General features: G+C 42.0%; 2 protein-coding genes across 2 annotated transcripts in view; one reads left to right on the top strand and one right to left on the bottom strand.

The window, feature by feature from the left end:
• NKAIN4 (sodium/potassium transporting ATPase interacting 4) overlaps positions 1-4,415 on the top strand; it is a 28,559-nt gene extending 24,144 nt beyond the window's left edge. The window contains exons 7-8 of the mRNA XM_029960396.1: positions 2,525-2,608; positions 3,081-4,415. Of these exons, the coding sequence (XP_029816256.1) occupies positions 2,525-2,552 (28 nt within the window). The 3' untranslated portion in view covers positions 2,553-2,608; positions 3,081-4,415. The remainder of the gene's footprint in view (positions 1-2,524; positions 2,609-3,080) is intronic.
• A 3,138-nt stretch (positions 4,416-7,553) lies between these two features.
• BIRC7 (baculoviral IAP repeat containing 7) lies at positions 7,554-13,737 on the bottom strand. Its single transcript, XM_018073839.1, has 7 exons — positions 13,272-13,737; positions 11,264-11,363; positions 10,585-10,666; positions 10,449-10,494; positions 9,292-9,510; positions 8,361-8,426; positions 7,554-7,848 (listed from the first exon to the last, which is right to left on the bottom strand). Exons 1-7 carry the CDS (start codon positions 13,720-13,722, stop codon positions 7,646-7,648), a joined length of 1,167 nt encoding a protein of 388 aa, XP_017929328.1. The 5' UTR covers positions 13,723-13,737; the 3' UTR covers positions 7,554-7,645.
• Positions 13,738-16,913: the final 3,176 nt, after the last annotated feature.

Here is a 16,913-nt window from a genome sequence, read left to right as displayed (position 1 = left end):
CTGGGGCACTGAGTGCCAGATGCCCTGGTCCTGCTGTGAAAATCCTTTAGTGATGGCTTGAAGGCATTTTTTTTTTTATATCCTGTTCAAGAAGATGCAAAACAACAAATACATCCAACTTCTTTGAAGCGTAAATTTATAGAAGAGCTAAGGATCTGGAACATAGGCTTTCTGGTTTTAACTCCTTTTTGTTAATGGAAATGCTGAACAAAACCAAATATATTCCACACAACTACTGACTTGGAGCTGACTACAGCCATGAACTTTTATTTCAGGATGGCATCACTCCCTTGTCCTGGTAATGCACTTGCTGGGCTGACACAACTCTCTAACAGGATCACTTTCCTTGCTTCCCTAATGGAATTATCCTATTCACTCCAGTTTTATCCTTTTCTGATAAGATCACACTCTTTCCTCTCAATGTGCCCTTTTTCCCTTGTCCTGGCTTGCATTTTTCCCTAATCTCTCTTCTTCATCTCTCCAAATTTATGAGTTTTCAGAGACCCAAGGCCCCACAGAACACTGACATGACCTGGACTGATAAGCACAGTTTATACCCAAGACTAACTCTCACAATCTCTGTATTGAACACACAGCCCAAGTTAGAAAACTTTTAAATATGCTGCCACAGATACTAAAGGGAAAGTGCAGTGTTCCTTGGCAGCCTAATTCAGTGGTTATCAGCTGCTAAATTCAGTATTCAAACTGTACACTCCATTTCTGGCCCTCAGCTTCCATCCACTGCTCTGCAAGAAGTTCTTAAATACCTTTGCCTCCTACTAGGAGGAAAAAACATCCCTCCAAAACCTTTTACTGATAATAGGTACTTCCAGACCACAATCCAGTTATCTCCCAGCTTCATCATAGTGATATACTGCCTTCCTTGACCTCAGTTGCAAATCTTCAGTTAGTGGAAAACCTGACAAATTATCAAGTCAGCTGTTATTTTTCTCTATTAAAAAAAGCCAACAGCAACAAAAATCAACCATCATTTTGTACTATTGCTTAAAATGGCAACATTTAAGTGTGCTTTATCTTAATTTGTACCTCCAACACTTACACAGCAAAAAATGGTTGTCTAAAAATACAGTTATTTCTATTTAGGTTCCACAACTGTTTCTGCTCTACATTTCATTGACTCCAGGGGAGTTTTGCTGGGATAGTTACTATTTCAAGTCACAACCTTAAGTAAAAGAAGCTCAAATTATCATGGAAAAATTGCTCTGGAAGTTTTACTGTGTAGCAGAAATACCCTTAATCTCACTGCTGATTACCAATTAAGGGACTACACTAGTTATTTAATAATAATATATCAGGAATCTCGATAGAAGACACGTTAAAGTCTTCAGTGCCTGAGTTTCTGTGTCAAAGTTCTTAGCCAAAGGATAATAAATCACTTACTGAAAGTCAGAGTTACTCTCCTGAGGCCAAAAGAGTTTTCAGGAAGGAAAGGCTGAGCCCTTTCCCCTCCTTTAGCTAAAGCCCAAGTTCAGGCTGGTGCTGGCACCACTGTCTCCCCTTGGGCTGCACAGCTCAGGCCCTCAGCTCCAGGTTTTGTTCCTGTTCACTTGTAGTCACAGAACTCTCATCATTTGAGGCAAAGAAGCATTTTTGCACCGATAACTGTGGACATTTCCCACTAAAGCTCTCATCTCCAAGCACCCTGCACTACTTGCCAAAGCAGGAGGAGGCCCAGAGCATCCTGATCATTTGTCAGCACTTCCCTCCTGCTGCATCCATTTAGTCTCTTGACATCATTCTCCAAATTTGTTTCGGAAAGCATTGCTGTGCAATCTCAATTATAAAGCAGAATAGCCTCAAAGCACGATTTTGTACACAGTTTAGTGCTAAAGCAAGAACCTGCTGGGTGACAGGAGGTAGCCTCTATTTATTTAAAAGGTACAAGGATGAGCAATAGATCTTCCTGCCTTTTAAGACTGTATTTATAAGGCCAAGCAGCGAATTGCACAGTTGTGAAGCTCCAGCCTGTAACACTCACTGTGATCTGGCACCCCAAGTGCTACATCACATTAATGGTTTGAGAGCCTTAATTTTAATTGTGTGGCCAGATTTCACTGACTTGCCTTTCCTCAGATCTTCCAGTGGAAAGGGCCATATGGTTGGAGAGGGTGTGACTTCTATCAGATGGAGAGCTCAGTATTGACAGGGCAGCAACAGGGGGTATTGGTTAATTGAGTGATCTAAGGCTCCAGTTGGCAATTGCTCACATTAATACTCCCTAATCAATCTTTTGTGGTGCAGTGGCTGCTGGCCATGGGCACGAAGCAGCTGTGAGTATGAGCACTAAAGGACTAGACCCCAGACAAGTCATCCCTTACTGGCTGAAAGGGGGTTCTTCAATAGATCAACTGATAGTTGATCTAACTAATAACATTAATTAAGGATGACCAGAATACTTTACAAAGGAAACTTTTACTTAAACAGGAAAAAAAAAATCCCACTTTGTTTTGAGGAGAGAAAAAACCCCACAAAACAAAATGCTTCTGCTTCTCTTTCTAGGTAGACTTTTCCCCAAACAAACAGTTTGCTGAATATCAACATGAATTTGCAAACTCTTTTCATCAACCTGAAGCTGCATGTGTAAGAGGTGATGTTTCAGCCAAAAACATTCACTCACCTTTACTGCTGGCTCCAAAAGTAGATCTGCTTATACTGCTGCATCTACACAAAAAGCACATCACCGCAATTTCAAGCAGCTACTTTATTCTAGAGTTGACCCTTAGCTTTTTAAATTCCTAACCAAGTTCTGTACGGCTCCAAATGCTGAGGGACCCATAGATCTAACACTTTGGCTGTTTTATCTGTTCCTTAGCCTAACTGCAGCATATTCAGGTCTGACATGTGCATAGTGTCCTTGCCAGGCTTGAAGACTACTTAACCACATTACTTCTGAGCTGTCAATCCTATTCCTCATCTGTAATAAGTCATACTTAAAAGCCCAGAACAGGAAAAATAAACTGTCCTAATTCTTTCCCCACCATTTCTGTTCTCATAAGTAAGCAATTGAGTACTTGCTCCACACTGATGTCCCACATTCACCCTTTTCTCCCCCCTTACAGGCCTGCGTAAGTGAAGAGGAGCCAGAGGACAGATAAACCTTGCACTCCACCACCAAAGGTGCTGCAGGAAACAGCCCCCTGTGGCCTGGATCTTTGGCAGAGGAAATGCAGGATGGTGAACTCCATTCCATGTTTTTGTTCCTTGTCTTCTTTCCAAACGCAGTGAATGTACAGCAAAGAATGGCCACACAGTTGGTTTGTAATTCTCCAAGTGCCCTGACGAACCTTTCCTACCATAGTCTGCTGGTACTAGCCAAGAAATGACACAGGCCTAGAGACCTCTGGCAGAACAAGTTCACCAAGAGCCTCTCTCAAGAGATGCACTTGAAGTCGAAGCTGCTTCCTTGTGGCCTTGGATCCATAAAGAAGGAAGCACCGCCCTGGGACATTTCATATGTTCTGTAGTTAGTGTCTTCTCCTTTCCCTTGTTCTGAAAAGAGCCTAAATCCCCTAACACAACTTCATCTCCTCCCTGCCTGTATAGGACTTGGTGGGGGCTCTTTACATTTGAGTTACTTAGGCTTTTTTGGGTTTTAAATTATAGTTGAGAATTCTTCCCTTCTTCCTCCCTGCCCATCCAGGACTCCCTTCCTCATCCTCTGTAGACTTGGCAATAAGCATTTGTCCTGGATTTCAGTGTCATGTGATCTAACTCCTATAATGCTGAACAGCTAAAAACTACTACAAGCACCAAATCTTTACTCAGCACTGAGCTTTGCCCCATTTCAACATGCCAGGCCATTCTCAGAGCAGCTGCAGCTTGCTCTGGGTTTGCCCAGCTACATTAAATTAACACTGGTGTAGCCACATACACAGCTGAATCCCCCTGCAGGACACTGAAAAAGGCCTAGTTCTTCATGGATCACAGGTGGGTTTGTCCCTGCCTTCTCCATCGAGCAGCCACACTTATTCCAGGCACAAGCCTGGCAACATTCCCATGGAAGATGTGTTTGTTGTTTTTTTTTTTGTGACAGGTTTTTTGAGGGGAGGGAAAGGGCTGAAGGGGGAATGTAAGTGTAATTAAGTTGCATTAATGAGCTGCAGCAATTAATAAAAAAAAAAACAACAACAAAACCAATGTCAGTGATGTCAGCTGTGTCTCCCAGCACACTGAGTATCCAGAAGAGAAAGAGCACTTGGCCAGCCAGCTGTGGGATTCTATGTTGTGGCTGGTACCTTCCAAGTGCTGTTGTAATTTGTTATTGTTTTACCTAATCTGTTTGGGATTACTTGGCAGTTTTTGAAAAATGTTTTTCAGAAGAGTCAAACCGGAAACCATGCTAGGGAGAAGTGTGAAGGAAGAATGAAAACAAATAAAAACATTAAGTGCTAAATCAAAGACAGAATGATGCACCTTTTTTTGTCCCATTTCAAAGAACCCAGGAAGCAAAGTTTTCTTCAATAAACCCAAATGTATAAGCACCAAGAGAGCATTTCTTTGGTTCAGTGAGGCATCTATTCCAGATACCCACTGCAAATTAACATCCTGAGTTGTGGTTGGGTGCAGCTGCAAGTAAAAATGTTGCTTTCTGTATAATTCCCCCCCCCTTCTTTTATCCACTGAAAGCCACAGCTTCTGACTGAGCAAGACAGACAACTGGTTTGATACTAGTGTCATGACTAGAGGAAGAAAAAGATCAACCATCTTTCAAACAGCTCTGCCTGACAAAATATAACTACTTAGTTATATTATTAGTCAATAGTGCGTCACCACTAAGTCAAACAGTGAAACACAAGCCACTCTATTTCAACACCATGAACAGAAAAGTGCATACCCTGTCTGTTGGCTCTTTCTCCACCTCACCTTTGATTCAATTCATTTCTGCATCCCACTCATTCCCACCTGCCCTGATGATCCCTGGAGGGGCAGAAAACCAAAAAGGAATAGAAAAAGAATAAACATCCTCTAGTCGATGAGATTATTCCATGAAATATTTCATTTATTTGGGGCTTTTTAAATGAATCTTTCCTTCTCTCATCCAAAAACACTTAACTTCACATTTTTTGGTTTGCTTTTACTATGATTTCTTTTCCTCAGAGAAATTGCTGTGCATCAGATACCAGCAGTCGCTATTGGCCTTGTTTGAGAGCAACCAAAATTCAGCCCAGATGGTGGAGAAAGCACAGCTTCAGCTTTGAACAGCTGAAATATTTCACTAATACTTTCAGGAAGGGATTCTTCTAGGTGGTCACATGAAGGAACTCCCGGAATTATTTTGACATCTGCATGTTTTTAACACTACACATCTCCAAGCCCTGATGCCACATTTACTAATAAAGCTGATAAAAAACACTTGCCAAGTACTCTAAAGGGACTAAACATCAAACTATGCACTTAACAACATTACCTCTTGGCTTTAATACACACTGATGAAGTGAATAAATAAAAGTGTGATGACTGAGTAGCTTCATAACTACCACTCGACTACCTGTGTTCATTGTAGCATAAAGCATCAATTAATAGAAGGAAAATAAACACTGAGCCTATATTCAGGTAAGCCTATAATATGCAGTATCAATGACTGCCATAAATCATAAAAAGAAGAAAAAAAAAAAGGCCACCACAGTCTGAGAAAAAAACTAAGAGAAGTTACCAAGGGTCATATTCCACACTTAACTACCTCCTCCAGTTTTCATTATCAGAACCATTCATCCTTCATGCTCTGAAAACCCCTCCTGGTCTGCTTGTGCTAGAGCCACTCTGAGCACCACAAGGTCACAAAGTGCTGAGGGCAGGGACTGGCAGTCGGTTCTACCCCCAGTGTGCTCTCAGAGTGAGGAGCAGCTGAGGGTTTTGCTCCTGTGGGTTCCTTTATCTCCAGTTTAGGAGTGCCCTCTGTTGGGGACAGGCATCACTGGAGATGCTACCACTCTAAAAACCTGTTTCTGGAGGAACATCTTGCCACAGGAAAAACCAGCTTCTCCCTTCCAGACGTGGAAAAGCCACAATTTTCAAAGTGTTCAATAAGAGAAGCCCCATAAATAGCTGCACACTTCCAGCCCTGTAGTCCTGCTCACACTTACTTTAGGTTCAAGCCACACTGAGCTGAGTTTAAGAGGAAATAACACTATTTCAGTAGAGTTGGTTTTGTTTTCCCTTCTGTGATTAGCACTTCTATTTAAACTGTAATATTTTGCTGTTATTTATAGTGGCAAAACATAGCCAGTGATATCTTGAACCCACACAACACCTAATTTAGCATGTTGGTGACATTCTGCTCTCTATGAAAGCTGCTGTCTGGCAGAGACCCACCAGTTCCTCCAAGAGTTGGAGAGTTCAAACTGCTCAACTAGTAATTTCCCTCATCTTTGCCAAGAACTTCACTACTACTACCACCTTCTTCTGAAGGCAGGGATGAAGAGAGCATCCACTCTGGTCTGGGGCTGGAACAAGATGGTCTTTAAGGTCCTTTCCAACCCAATCCTATGCCTCCATGACCTACATGTTGTCTTGTGAATTCCATGGTCAGAACAGTTACTTTTCTCATGCCCATGTAGCACTGAGGGACAGAAGTCATCTACAACCTGATGTCAGTCTAACATTTGAGGACACCACCACAGCCCTCCCTCCCCAAGGAGGGAATTGTACTAGAATCAGATACTCAGACCTCTAAGTTAAACAAAGGAAAAATTTTATTCCATGAAAAAGAACAGTTTATTTTTAAAAACATATTTCCTTTCCCCTTCAGTGAACAAGCTATAGTATAGACAAAACTTATTCTTTTTGGCTAAATGATAGAATATTCCATTTTAAATAAGAATGACCAGTTTAGCCAGCAAACAGAAGTCCTAAAAAGGTAAGTTTCCATAGCTATCTTTTAGTAGGATAGTACCCAACAACCAGGGAAGAGCTCCATGAGAAGCTTCCAGGAGACCATAGTGACCCTGAGCAAAGAGTCTTTCACCTGGGGAGGGCAACTGAGAGTAAAGAGGTTGGAGAGTCTACTACAGGCCAGGCTTTTCCACTTAGTTATGCAGATTTGAGTACCAGTAAAACCTGCCATCAATTGTTGAAAATTCAGCAAAAAAAAAAGAGAGGAGGACAGGAAAGAGCTCAGAAGAAAAAGTTAGACTCTCCCCCTCCCACAACACATTGCTGCTGAGTATTCTTGTCTCAATGGAATGCATTTTGTATACAAAAAAAACCCATTTTCACTCAAACTTACTGAAGGAAGCCCTAGCAGAATAACCTCTAAACAACTGCTAAATGTGTGAAAAAGAACCAGAGAGCCTACTAAAAACAGCCTTTGATTTCAACACAGAGCAAAGATTCATTTGAGAACACAGGAATTTGGAGGAGAGTCTGTCAACAAAAGCCTCTCTTTGGAGGAGAAAAGAACCCAGCAGAGTTTTTCTGGAACAGTCCTACAGCAACAGTACAGCAAACCAGCAACTCCTCCTAGAAACACTGTGCACAGGAGGCACATTTAGTGAGTTTTTACACATATGCCAAGATACCCTGCAAATAAAACTGCTCCAGCATCAATCTATTTAGTGATTTTCTTCCTCTGCTGTGTTATCAGTGAGCTGTATAGACTTATCTTTCCCTTTGGGTGCATCACGGCTCAGGACATGAAAGTCCTCACACTGCCCTGGATGACAGCTCTGCAGATGGGACACAAACTCAGATTGAGGGCACAGTCTCTACAAGCTACCAGGTGGCCACAGGGAACAAACACAACAGACACATCTCTGTCCAGGCACACTTTGCACATCCTTTCCTCTTGCAGGCGGCGGAGCTGTTCTTCTGTGCTCAGCTGAGACTCATCTTTACCAGAAAGGAAAAAAAAAAAAGCCCAAACTGTTAATATTCTCACAGCTCCAGAGTGCCAGTCCTGGCAGCTTAGGAAGTCACACTGCAACTTGTTTGTTGTTTTGTTCAGAGACTGACTGTGGACATGGCAAAAGTACCTTTCAGGCAAGGTTCATTTAAGCTGGAAGACTACAGCCATTATAACCTGGCTTATCTGCACAAGGTTCAGTTTATCTACACATGCTGGACTGAGCAGGGATAGAGATCAACATCACTTTACTGTGGTATGTAAATTATCCCAATAAACTAGACTTTTTTTTTTTTTAAACAGTCTGATTCACAGTGGAACTCTAATTCCTGAATAAGGGTTTCTAATGTAGGTACCACTCAAGCAAGTACATTCTCCCCTTCAGAATTAAAAAAAAATAAAATAAAATCAATTAATATAATGATTATTGATGCCATTATTCTTAAAATCATCACAACTCCACCAGCTCAATTCCACCACCACTGTCAGCCCAGAGCACCTGATTCCTTTTGCTGCACAGATTGCATTTCTTCTCTTGATGTTCCAGCCTCCCTCCGAACAGGATCTGTGTAACCAGGAAAGAAGATGGCATTAAATGCTACCCTTGTCTCCCTCTCCAGACAGTGCTGTGTGAAAAGATGAAGGATCTTGGATCTCAGGAGCCTTTGGCTACACACCTCTTGACTCTGCTCTTAATTTCACGTGCTCACTCACTATATAAGTGAACATCTATATCAAGGCACGTCCACATCACATTCTCTCCTCAAAGCTGGTTTATCTATCAGACAGCAAGAGCCATCAGCTGCGCTCTCCTACTATTTAATCACATTTTCAGTTTTGTGGACTTCTCTTTTCCGTGTTAACTTCAGAAATGTCAGACAATGCTATGGAGACAGGAGCCTTGGAAACTGCACCTTCAAGTAAACCTTACTTGGTAAACAGACTCCACAAAACAGGTAACAAGACAGACAGATAAGCTGAGGAAGCTACATATCATCCAGACAAGTAGTATGGCTGTTTCTGATCAATTTATTGATCCAATTTTAAATAGGCTTGGAGTAATCATCCATCCTAGAAGCTTTGCTTCAGACAGCTGCCTCTGTCTGGATCAGATGTGAATTCATGCACAGATCTCCACATTGTGGAGCTGCTACTGCAGGTCTAAGGGCAGTGGGAACCATTGAAGATATCTACACCAGAGTCTAGTGGAGGCAGAGATAGTCACTGATAACCCAGTAACCACAGCTCCTTCAGGTTTCTTTAAATCAGAATCCCATTGTTCAGCCTACCCAGGAAAGGCAGGCTTGTGGGCATTACTCCTCTTAATTCCAGCCTAGGAAGAGAGAAGACAGACCTGCAAGACACCACAGCAGGGCTCAGGGTGAAGGAAGAGGTGACACCCCCCAGACCAGGTGTGGAGCCAGGCCTACCTCTGCCTCCCACGGCACCGCCGCTCTCTGCCCGGCCCGGCTGCAGCAGATCTGAAACCAGCTCAGACTCAGAAAGGTAGAAAGCCCCAGTCAACCCAAATTTATTCTCTACCAGGTTTGCCACACAAGTGGGGTCAAAGCCCATCTGCAGGACATTGTGCACTATGTTACGCTGATCCTGAGAAGGATGAGCCAGCTCTTTCCAAGCACTCAGAGGATCTGTAAAGCAGCGAGCAGATACTTTACCAAGAAGGCAGAACTTTTTGCCCCAAGTGTGCCATTCCCCAGAGCTATTATATATAAATTGGTATTAATATACTCTTAAACACTCCTCAAGATATCTATATAGCTAGACTAACATTCAGATTTACAGTTTTTGCTTCCAATCATAATTCACAAGCAAGTTAATCAAAAGCAATTTCATAAAAGCTCAGGGAATAATTTTGGATGGTTTATTCCACTGTATCAGTAAACTAAGTCTCCCTCTATCAGTGAGCTAAGTTTGGCCTCCGTCCAGAATCCTTATCTTTGTTTTCATGTCCCAGAACAGAAGCCTTAAAATTGTTTTCATGAATATCAAGTGGAACATCCCAATTGAAGTGTCTCCTACCTCAGTCTAGCTCAACCATTCATCAGTAACAACAGAAGTAAGAAATTCAGCTGGCAGCCTGTTCAAAGACTTAAGTCTTGTTTAAGCTCATGGGAGCCAAATTTCACCTGCTTAAATTTCCAGGAGCAACTGATGAATGGGAATAATCCCCAGGATCAACAGCTTCACAAACATCTAGACCCTCTAGCTGTTCTCTCATGTCTTATCAAGCTTGTTTAAAATGTTGCAGTGTCAAAGACTCTACAGACGGACAACAACATCAAGAGCATGCACAAGTCAAAGGAACATTGGACAAACACTCAAAACTCACACCATTATCCAGGCTAGCTAAGTGTCTCTGGTCTTAGACTAAGAGGTCTCACAAGTAATTTTGTTTCTTGAGCTAGACACTTTGCTAAAAACAAAGTGAAACTGCTTCTGGAATATCAAAACATCTCACAAATACCATGTCTACAGAGTGCACAGTAGATGGGGTGGGGTGGCAGAACTGAGACCACACCACTTCCAACAGAAGATGAAACACTGAAGATGTAATCACAGCACTGACCTTGGGAAGGAGGGCAATCCTGTTCAGTCTGATCCCAGGAACGTCTCTGAAAAATGACACAAAAAGAAGCATGTGTTCAAAACTCCCCCATCTACCAAACCTCCATCTACTACACACAAAGTACATAATGACTCACTGGAGCTAGCAGGGTGGTAGAAAAGGTCTCCTGAACACTGCTAACAAATTCTCTCCCCTTTGAATGCAATAAAAATTCACACCTATAAGCAGAAAGGTTTACACATATTAGTACAGGATCTCTCAAGTCAAAGTAGCATGAGTAGTTTGCATTTTAGAAGCAAAGGGTGGTATGAGTTACGAGCAAACTGCTATATATTCATTAAAGATAGGGTATCATGGGGTTTCTCACTCCCACTTCCTGCACAAAGCTTGACAGTAAGAGGTTTATGATTCCTCCCCTTTAATTCAATCTTCATGTTTTGGAATAGACCACAGAACTGTGATAAGAGAGCAGTTCACAGAAAAAAGAGCCATAAGAACTGCTAAAGAAACCCAAGGTTTACAATACATTTATTTTTGTACCTCAGAGTAGTAGTAATCAAAGCTGTTTGACTTTGCGTCAAAGAAAGTGATTTTAATTGAACTCTTAGGTAGTGAACTCTGGGTCAAATTAGAAAATCTCAGGTCTGAACTGTGCCATGCTACCTGAGCTTGAATATTTTATTTTGCTTTTAAAGTGAGAGGTTCTAAATATTTCTAGCCTATGGGGAAAAAGAAGCCAAATCTATCAGTGTAAAATGCATGACCCATCTTTTGATCTTGCTGTGAGGGGCATTTGTGAACTCAGACTGACTTACTCTGGATACCATTTGGCATGTTCCCTCCAAGGATCATCTCCGAACGACCAGCTCCTCACACCTCCATCACAGTAAAAGCATCTCACTACATCACCTCGTCCTGAAAGGGATATCAAGAGGTTATTTTATATCTGAGACACTGGGTGCTCTACTGACCCTGGAGGAGAACGTGGGGAGGGAATGGGCATAAAACACAGGCTGATGGAACAGGTGAACATGTGACAATTTACCAGCACAGTGCAGGGGCAGGAAATCAGTCTGAATTCCCAGAGCTGCAGCTGGTTGAGATGATTCCAGACCTGGGTCACAAGCTAACAGGCAGCATGAATGTGAGCACCTGAGCTCCCATGTGTACACACACACCTTACCCAATCCCTCCTCCACCCTATTTAGAGTAGAACTGTAGGTAGTTATACCTATAAACACACTGTTCACTAACCACAATCTGCCATAACCAGCAGGCACAGGCAGGCAGTGTACACAGATTCCATCCCACAGGTATAAGAACTTGCCACAACGTGGTCCCTGCCTGCTCTGTGCTTCTCTTCAGAGAAATCGCAGGGGGAAAAAATCCAAACACCATTAAGAAGAACTGCAGATAAATGCCCTGCCCTGAGGACACTGAAACAATGTCAGTAAAGGCTGCCAGTGAGCTTGGGTCACAGGCATGATCTCCCAAGCACTCATGTTTGGCTTCACTCCGTGCTCGGTTCCAGAGTTCTCCAGGTCAGGGGACTGCTGGGGAGTGCCATGTGAGACTGCTGTGCCTAATGAGTCCCCAGAGTAAGTCTGTGCTGGGCTATCAAGCAGCTCTGAAAGTGATAAATCTAACACAGAACACAGTTTTTTACTTGGATTTATAGCAAGATCCAGGTTATGCAGTTTGAGTGAAAGCCTTGCAGAAATTGAGATGTACTAGCAAACTAACCTGTCACTTCTTCCAACTCAAGCTGAAAGAACAGAAGGGCAGGTACTTGGGCTTTCCTACATTCCTGTCACTGACAGCTCAGATTTTTCCAGCTATCACAATATTAAAGGCTGGTTTTTTTCCCTGCTCCCATCTTTACCAACAAATGCTACTTAAATAAGTGGAGAAAGGGGGAATTCAATCGTACTTCAACAGTGATTCTCAAGTGTTCAGGGTGTTCAGGTTTGTTTCTGCTTAGGGACCTTTAGTTTATAGAACCTGCCTGTGACTTCCTTCCATATCTCAGTTTCACATGCAAAAACAAATAGATTCCTTCATATCAAAGTCATCACTCTAGTAACACACAAGTATCCCTAAATTATTAGCTTCCAAAAACCAGAAGGACTCCCCTCAATATTTAATTGCAGTCAAGCATTAACATAGTGTAAATATTTCCTCTGATTGGTCAATCCAGAGAGGAATATTTCTTTAAAACTATTACCTAATCAGCAAAGCCTTCTCAAAGGGAAACAATAATGTTATACTGATATTCACATGCATGTCATTACAAGAAATATTTCCTATTTTACTAAAAAAATTGGTATCTTATTTCTGAATTACAAATCTGGAGTTCTTAGAGCAACAACTCACAGTGACAGCCAGGTGGGCTGACTACCTACAGATTTCACTCAGATTTGGGGGTTTGAGAAGAGAAGGCTTCAGTGTAAAACACTTTATAGAAAATATGGCATGCCAAGCAAGCTCCTCAAGTCCTTTTAGAAGTGCAACTAATAAACAAGTTCAATGGATCTTAAAGCACACACTTTTCTGCCAGTAAAACATCTGTTCAAAACGCATCACTTTCTCCACTCATGCTGGCAAGGGAATTCACTTACTAGTGGACCCCTCATTACTCAAACAGGAGTTAAAGTTGAAGTAAATTTTGCACAAGCAGCAAGTGAAACAGCACATTCTGAAGGAAGGATGCAGTTTCTAACTATAACACACATATTTGCAAGCATTTGTAAAAGCAATAAAACAGTAGCAACTTTCAAAAGTTAACTTGAATAAGAGTTAAGAATATCTCCCCAGGGTACCTACCTGTGTAAAAGAACCCTGCACTGGCCAGTTGCTCTGGACGAACGTCAGAATTTTGTGGCCAGTTCTCAAAGGTAGAGAGTCTCATCTCCTCTGTGACCATCTCTGGGTATTCTGGTTCATTGGGCAGGGCTGTCTCCTCACTGACTATCCCCTGCAAGAGACTGAGGAACTGCCCATCCACAGTGTCAAAGATCTCCTGAAAAGACAGCATCTCTTGGTTCCCAACATCCTCACCACAAATGTATTTACAGGAAGGGAAGAAATTCAGGTGCTCTATTATGGGGCAGTCCCCGGCTCTCCAGTCCTTCAGGACGCCCCCGCAGCAGAAGCACTGCACTTCATCCCTGGGACCCACGTAGAAGAACCCAGCCTCGACCAGATCTCGGGGGGACACAGGTGAGGTGCGTGGCCACCGCCGGAAAGTCCTGAGTCTCCTCGCCATGCTCCTCATGCTGGAATCGAAGAGCTGGGAAGAGGCAGCCCCGCGCTCCGTCCCCTCGGCCGGTGCCGCGTCCCCCATGGCCCTGTTCTGAAAGAGAGGATGAGAAATCCCAGAGCAGTCAGCTGGGTTCCCAGCCTCAGGCAGCTCTCACCCTGCGTTATTTGTTCCTCATCCCCGTGTATATTCCAGAAAGCTCCTGGTCTGGACAAAGCTGAGCTTGTTTCGGAATTGCAGCCCAAACGCAGAGCTGGTGCTTCTGTACTTTGCTGTTGAACTTTTGCTGAGCCCTCACTAGTGTCTGATGGGAAGGGACCAGCACTTTCAGAGCCCCCCTGCCAATTTATAGGAGAGATGGAACACAGAGTGGAGGGGGAGGGCATAACCTGTGCTGCCTCCCAAGCTGAGCCAATCCAGCTTTAGGCATCTGATCTGTGAGATAAATCCCCAGTCATTTTGATCAGCCTTTAAACTACTATTAAAATTTTTTTATTCCTAAAAGCAGATTTCAGCAGGCATGCCATAACAAAGAGAACAGCCACACCCAAACAAAAAGTGTCTCATCAACTCCAGTTTACAGCCAAACACTACACAAATCAGTAGATTTTTCATAATTGTATTGTCCTAATTAAACAGTGAATATCTAGAAATACCTCTATGAAAGGGCTTCCCCAGGGGATAGCCTAAAATAATTAGGTGCAGTTTCTATGAGGTGTTGTTCTTAAATCAAGGATTTTCTCATTTTTCTCATTTTCTGCCTTTGCTAGTTCTGTGCAAGAGGAAAAGTGAAATTAAAGAAGTTACCAAGTGCCTGACTATCCAACCCCTCATCCTACTTAAGGTAACAGCCCTTCCCTGTGTGAACTGCAACTCAGCTACTGCTTCCAATACTTTCCACATGGCTGGCAAAGACACACTCAAAATGCCATACAATAGCACAACTGAAAATAAGGAACAATTTAACAAGTTACATCAAAGGAATTCCTTTGGATTGAAGTGTGTGATTAACTGGTAGATGCAATCAACTTTTTTTTTTTTTTAATTTATTGCCCTGAAGATCCTTTCACCACCTAACTCAATAGGTAAGATCATCCCAAGGAGGTGAAAACTACCTACTGGTTATCGGGGCTAGGCATTATAAGCACACAGACCCCAAAACATCACACAGGCAAATATAAGGAAATACAAGCAAAAAAATATAAATAAGCACCCTAAAAACGTATGGGGTTTCAAAGTTGGTACAGCACATTAAGATAACTACAGCAGTGCACTCTTTGGAATAGGCACAGAGTAAAATACAAACAAGTGGAGACCACCTGTGTAGCAGCTACTCTGCAGTAAAAACCATCACAAGGACCATAAAGGGGCTTAAGAAACACTCAAAGCAGTATATCTCTGAATTATTCTTACTGTTAACGAAGTGCTGCAGCACATTTAGGGGGCAAAAAAAAACTTTAGAGGGCATTTTAGTCACCAGACCGCAGCCAGAGTTAATAAATCCATCCTCCATAGGTATTACACATTTAGTGAGATTCTAAGAGCAAAACCAAGCTCGCTCAACCATATACATCTCACAGTGAAAGGTAGCAAGGAAGAGAAAATTTATTAGCAACTAGAATTTTCTTCTATGGTGACAGAAAGCAGAGTTGCAGGAAGCAGCTCTAAAGTTTCAGAAACTGTGCTTTATTTAACACAATAAAGTGGTTACTCAAGAACTAAGTCACTGGTATAGAGAAAAATCCATACAAAAAGAAAAAAACCAAAGCCATTAAGTCCCTGATACCCAGCAGAATTTGCAAGCTAAGCAAACTGAGGAGCACACAGTTTTTTTCAGCCTGCACAGCAGATTTTGCTCTCAGAACACAGAGAAACAACAGAGAGGCTTGTTCATCAGGCACAGCTCCACAGTCAGTGCTGCTCTCATATTGAGCCCTAACAAAACAAAAGCTATAACTCTTGAGCTACAACAAATGCTGGGTGTCACCTACACAATGAACAAGTTCTCAGCCTACTTCCACTTCAGAAATACACATCAGAGCAAGTTTCATGGCAGAACAAGACCAAAATTATTTCTTCCACCAAAACCTTTTTTTTATATAAATGAGAAATGCAATATCAGAGAAAAAATATATTTATCTTTAGCTTATGAAGAACCCCATTATGGTTTACCTGCACTGAAGACACTTATATGCTCTGCAGAAAATTCATTAGCTTGGCTAATAAGGCTCTTCAAGTTAACATTTAAAATAGTTACAACACCACTAAAAGCCAACATTCTCACACAACCCACTACTTACACATTAATATAGAGCCAAAGCAACATTACAGCTCATATCAACACTTCCTTACAATTACACAATGAAAATAAAATTATTTAAACCAACCCCAAACCACCAACTTTACCTGCAACCTGAGAACAAAACTCCAGAACGCTTCCATGAACTAAAACTCTCTCAACTCCACAAGCTTCACACAAGTCTCTTCCCAACAACAGCAAAGACTCTTTCAAACAGGCAGAAATTCTTCCTTGGTGGAAGTGAACCCAGCTGCCTCAGAGGCTATTTCTAATGCTTTGTTTTCCCCTATTGGCTGGGTTTTGGGCTGAAATTCCCTATTGGCTAATGAGTTCACATTTGATCTTAATTAGTGTGGGGGTCATCAGGGAAGAGTAAAAAGATAAGCTTGAACTTTCTCCAGGAAGAAACCTTTTGGGTCCTTCATGAAAATAATAATAGCAACTAAGTCTTGGGATCCTGTTAAAACCAAGAAGAGTGCCAGGCATGACATCTTGGTTCCTATGATACAGTGACTCCCATCTTCCTGCTGAGACTCTAATAACAGTATTTCTGCATTTTTTTCAACTTGCTCTCACATGTGTGTTTTGCACCTTACATTTCTTAAGAAAATGTACTGTAAAATTAACAGATAAATAGCAAGAAGAATTTTCTCAAGACAGCTTGAACAGATCGCCTTGGCTTTACTTTGGGATCAACGCTCTTTTGCTGCCATTGCATTTTCACATTTTGAAATCTTCCTATTCCTTTGCCTTCCTGTGGTCACAATTCAGAATGGAAGATTTTAAAGGTAGTTTTGAAGGCTGCAATTACTTGAAAATGCATTTTCATTTACCACATTTCTGCCTGAGAGATGAAGCTTATTCTAAACTGTGTGCTTGACAAAGCATCAGTTCTCTGTGCAAACAT

The sequence above is a fragment of the Manacus vitellinus genome, unplaced genomic scaffold (assembly GCF_001715985.3).
Source record: "Manacus vitellinus isolate BGI_N305 unplaced genomic scaffold, ASM171598v3 scaffold_26_pilon, whole genome shotgun sequence".
Taxonomy (NCBI): domain Eukaryota; kingdom Metazoa; phylum Chordata; class Aves; order Passeriformes; family Pipridae; genus Manacus; species Manacus vitellinus.
Note: the sequence above shows the minus strand (reverse complement) of the source record. Positions and strands in the feature narration are given on the sequence as shown.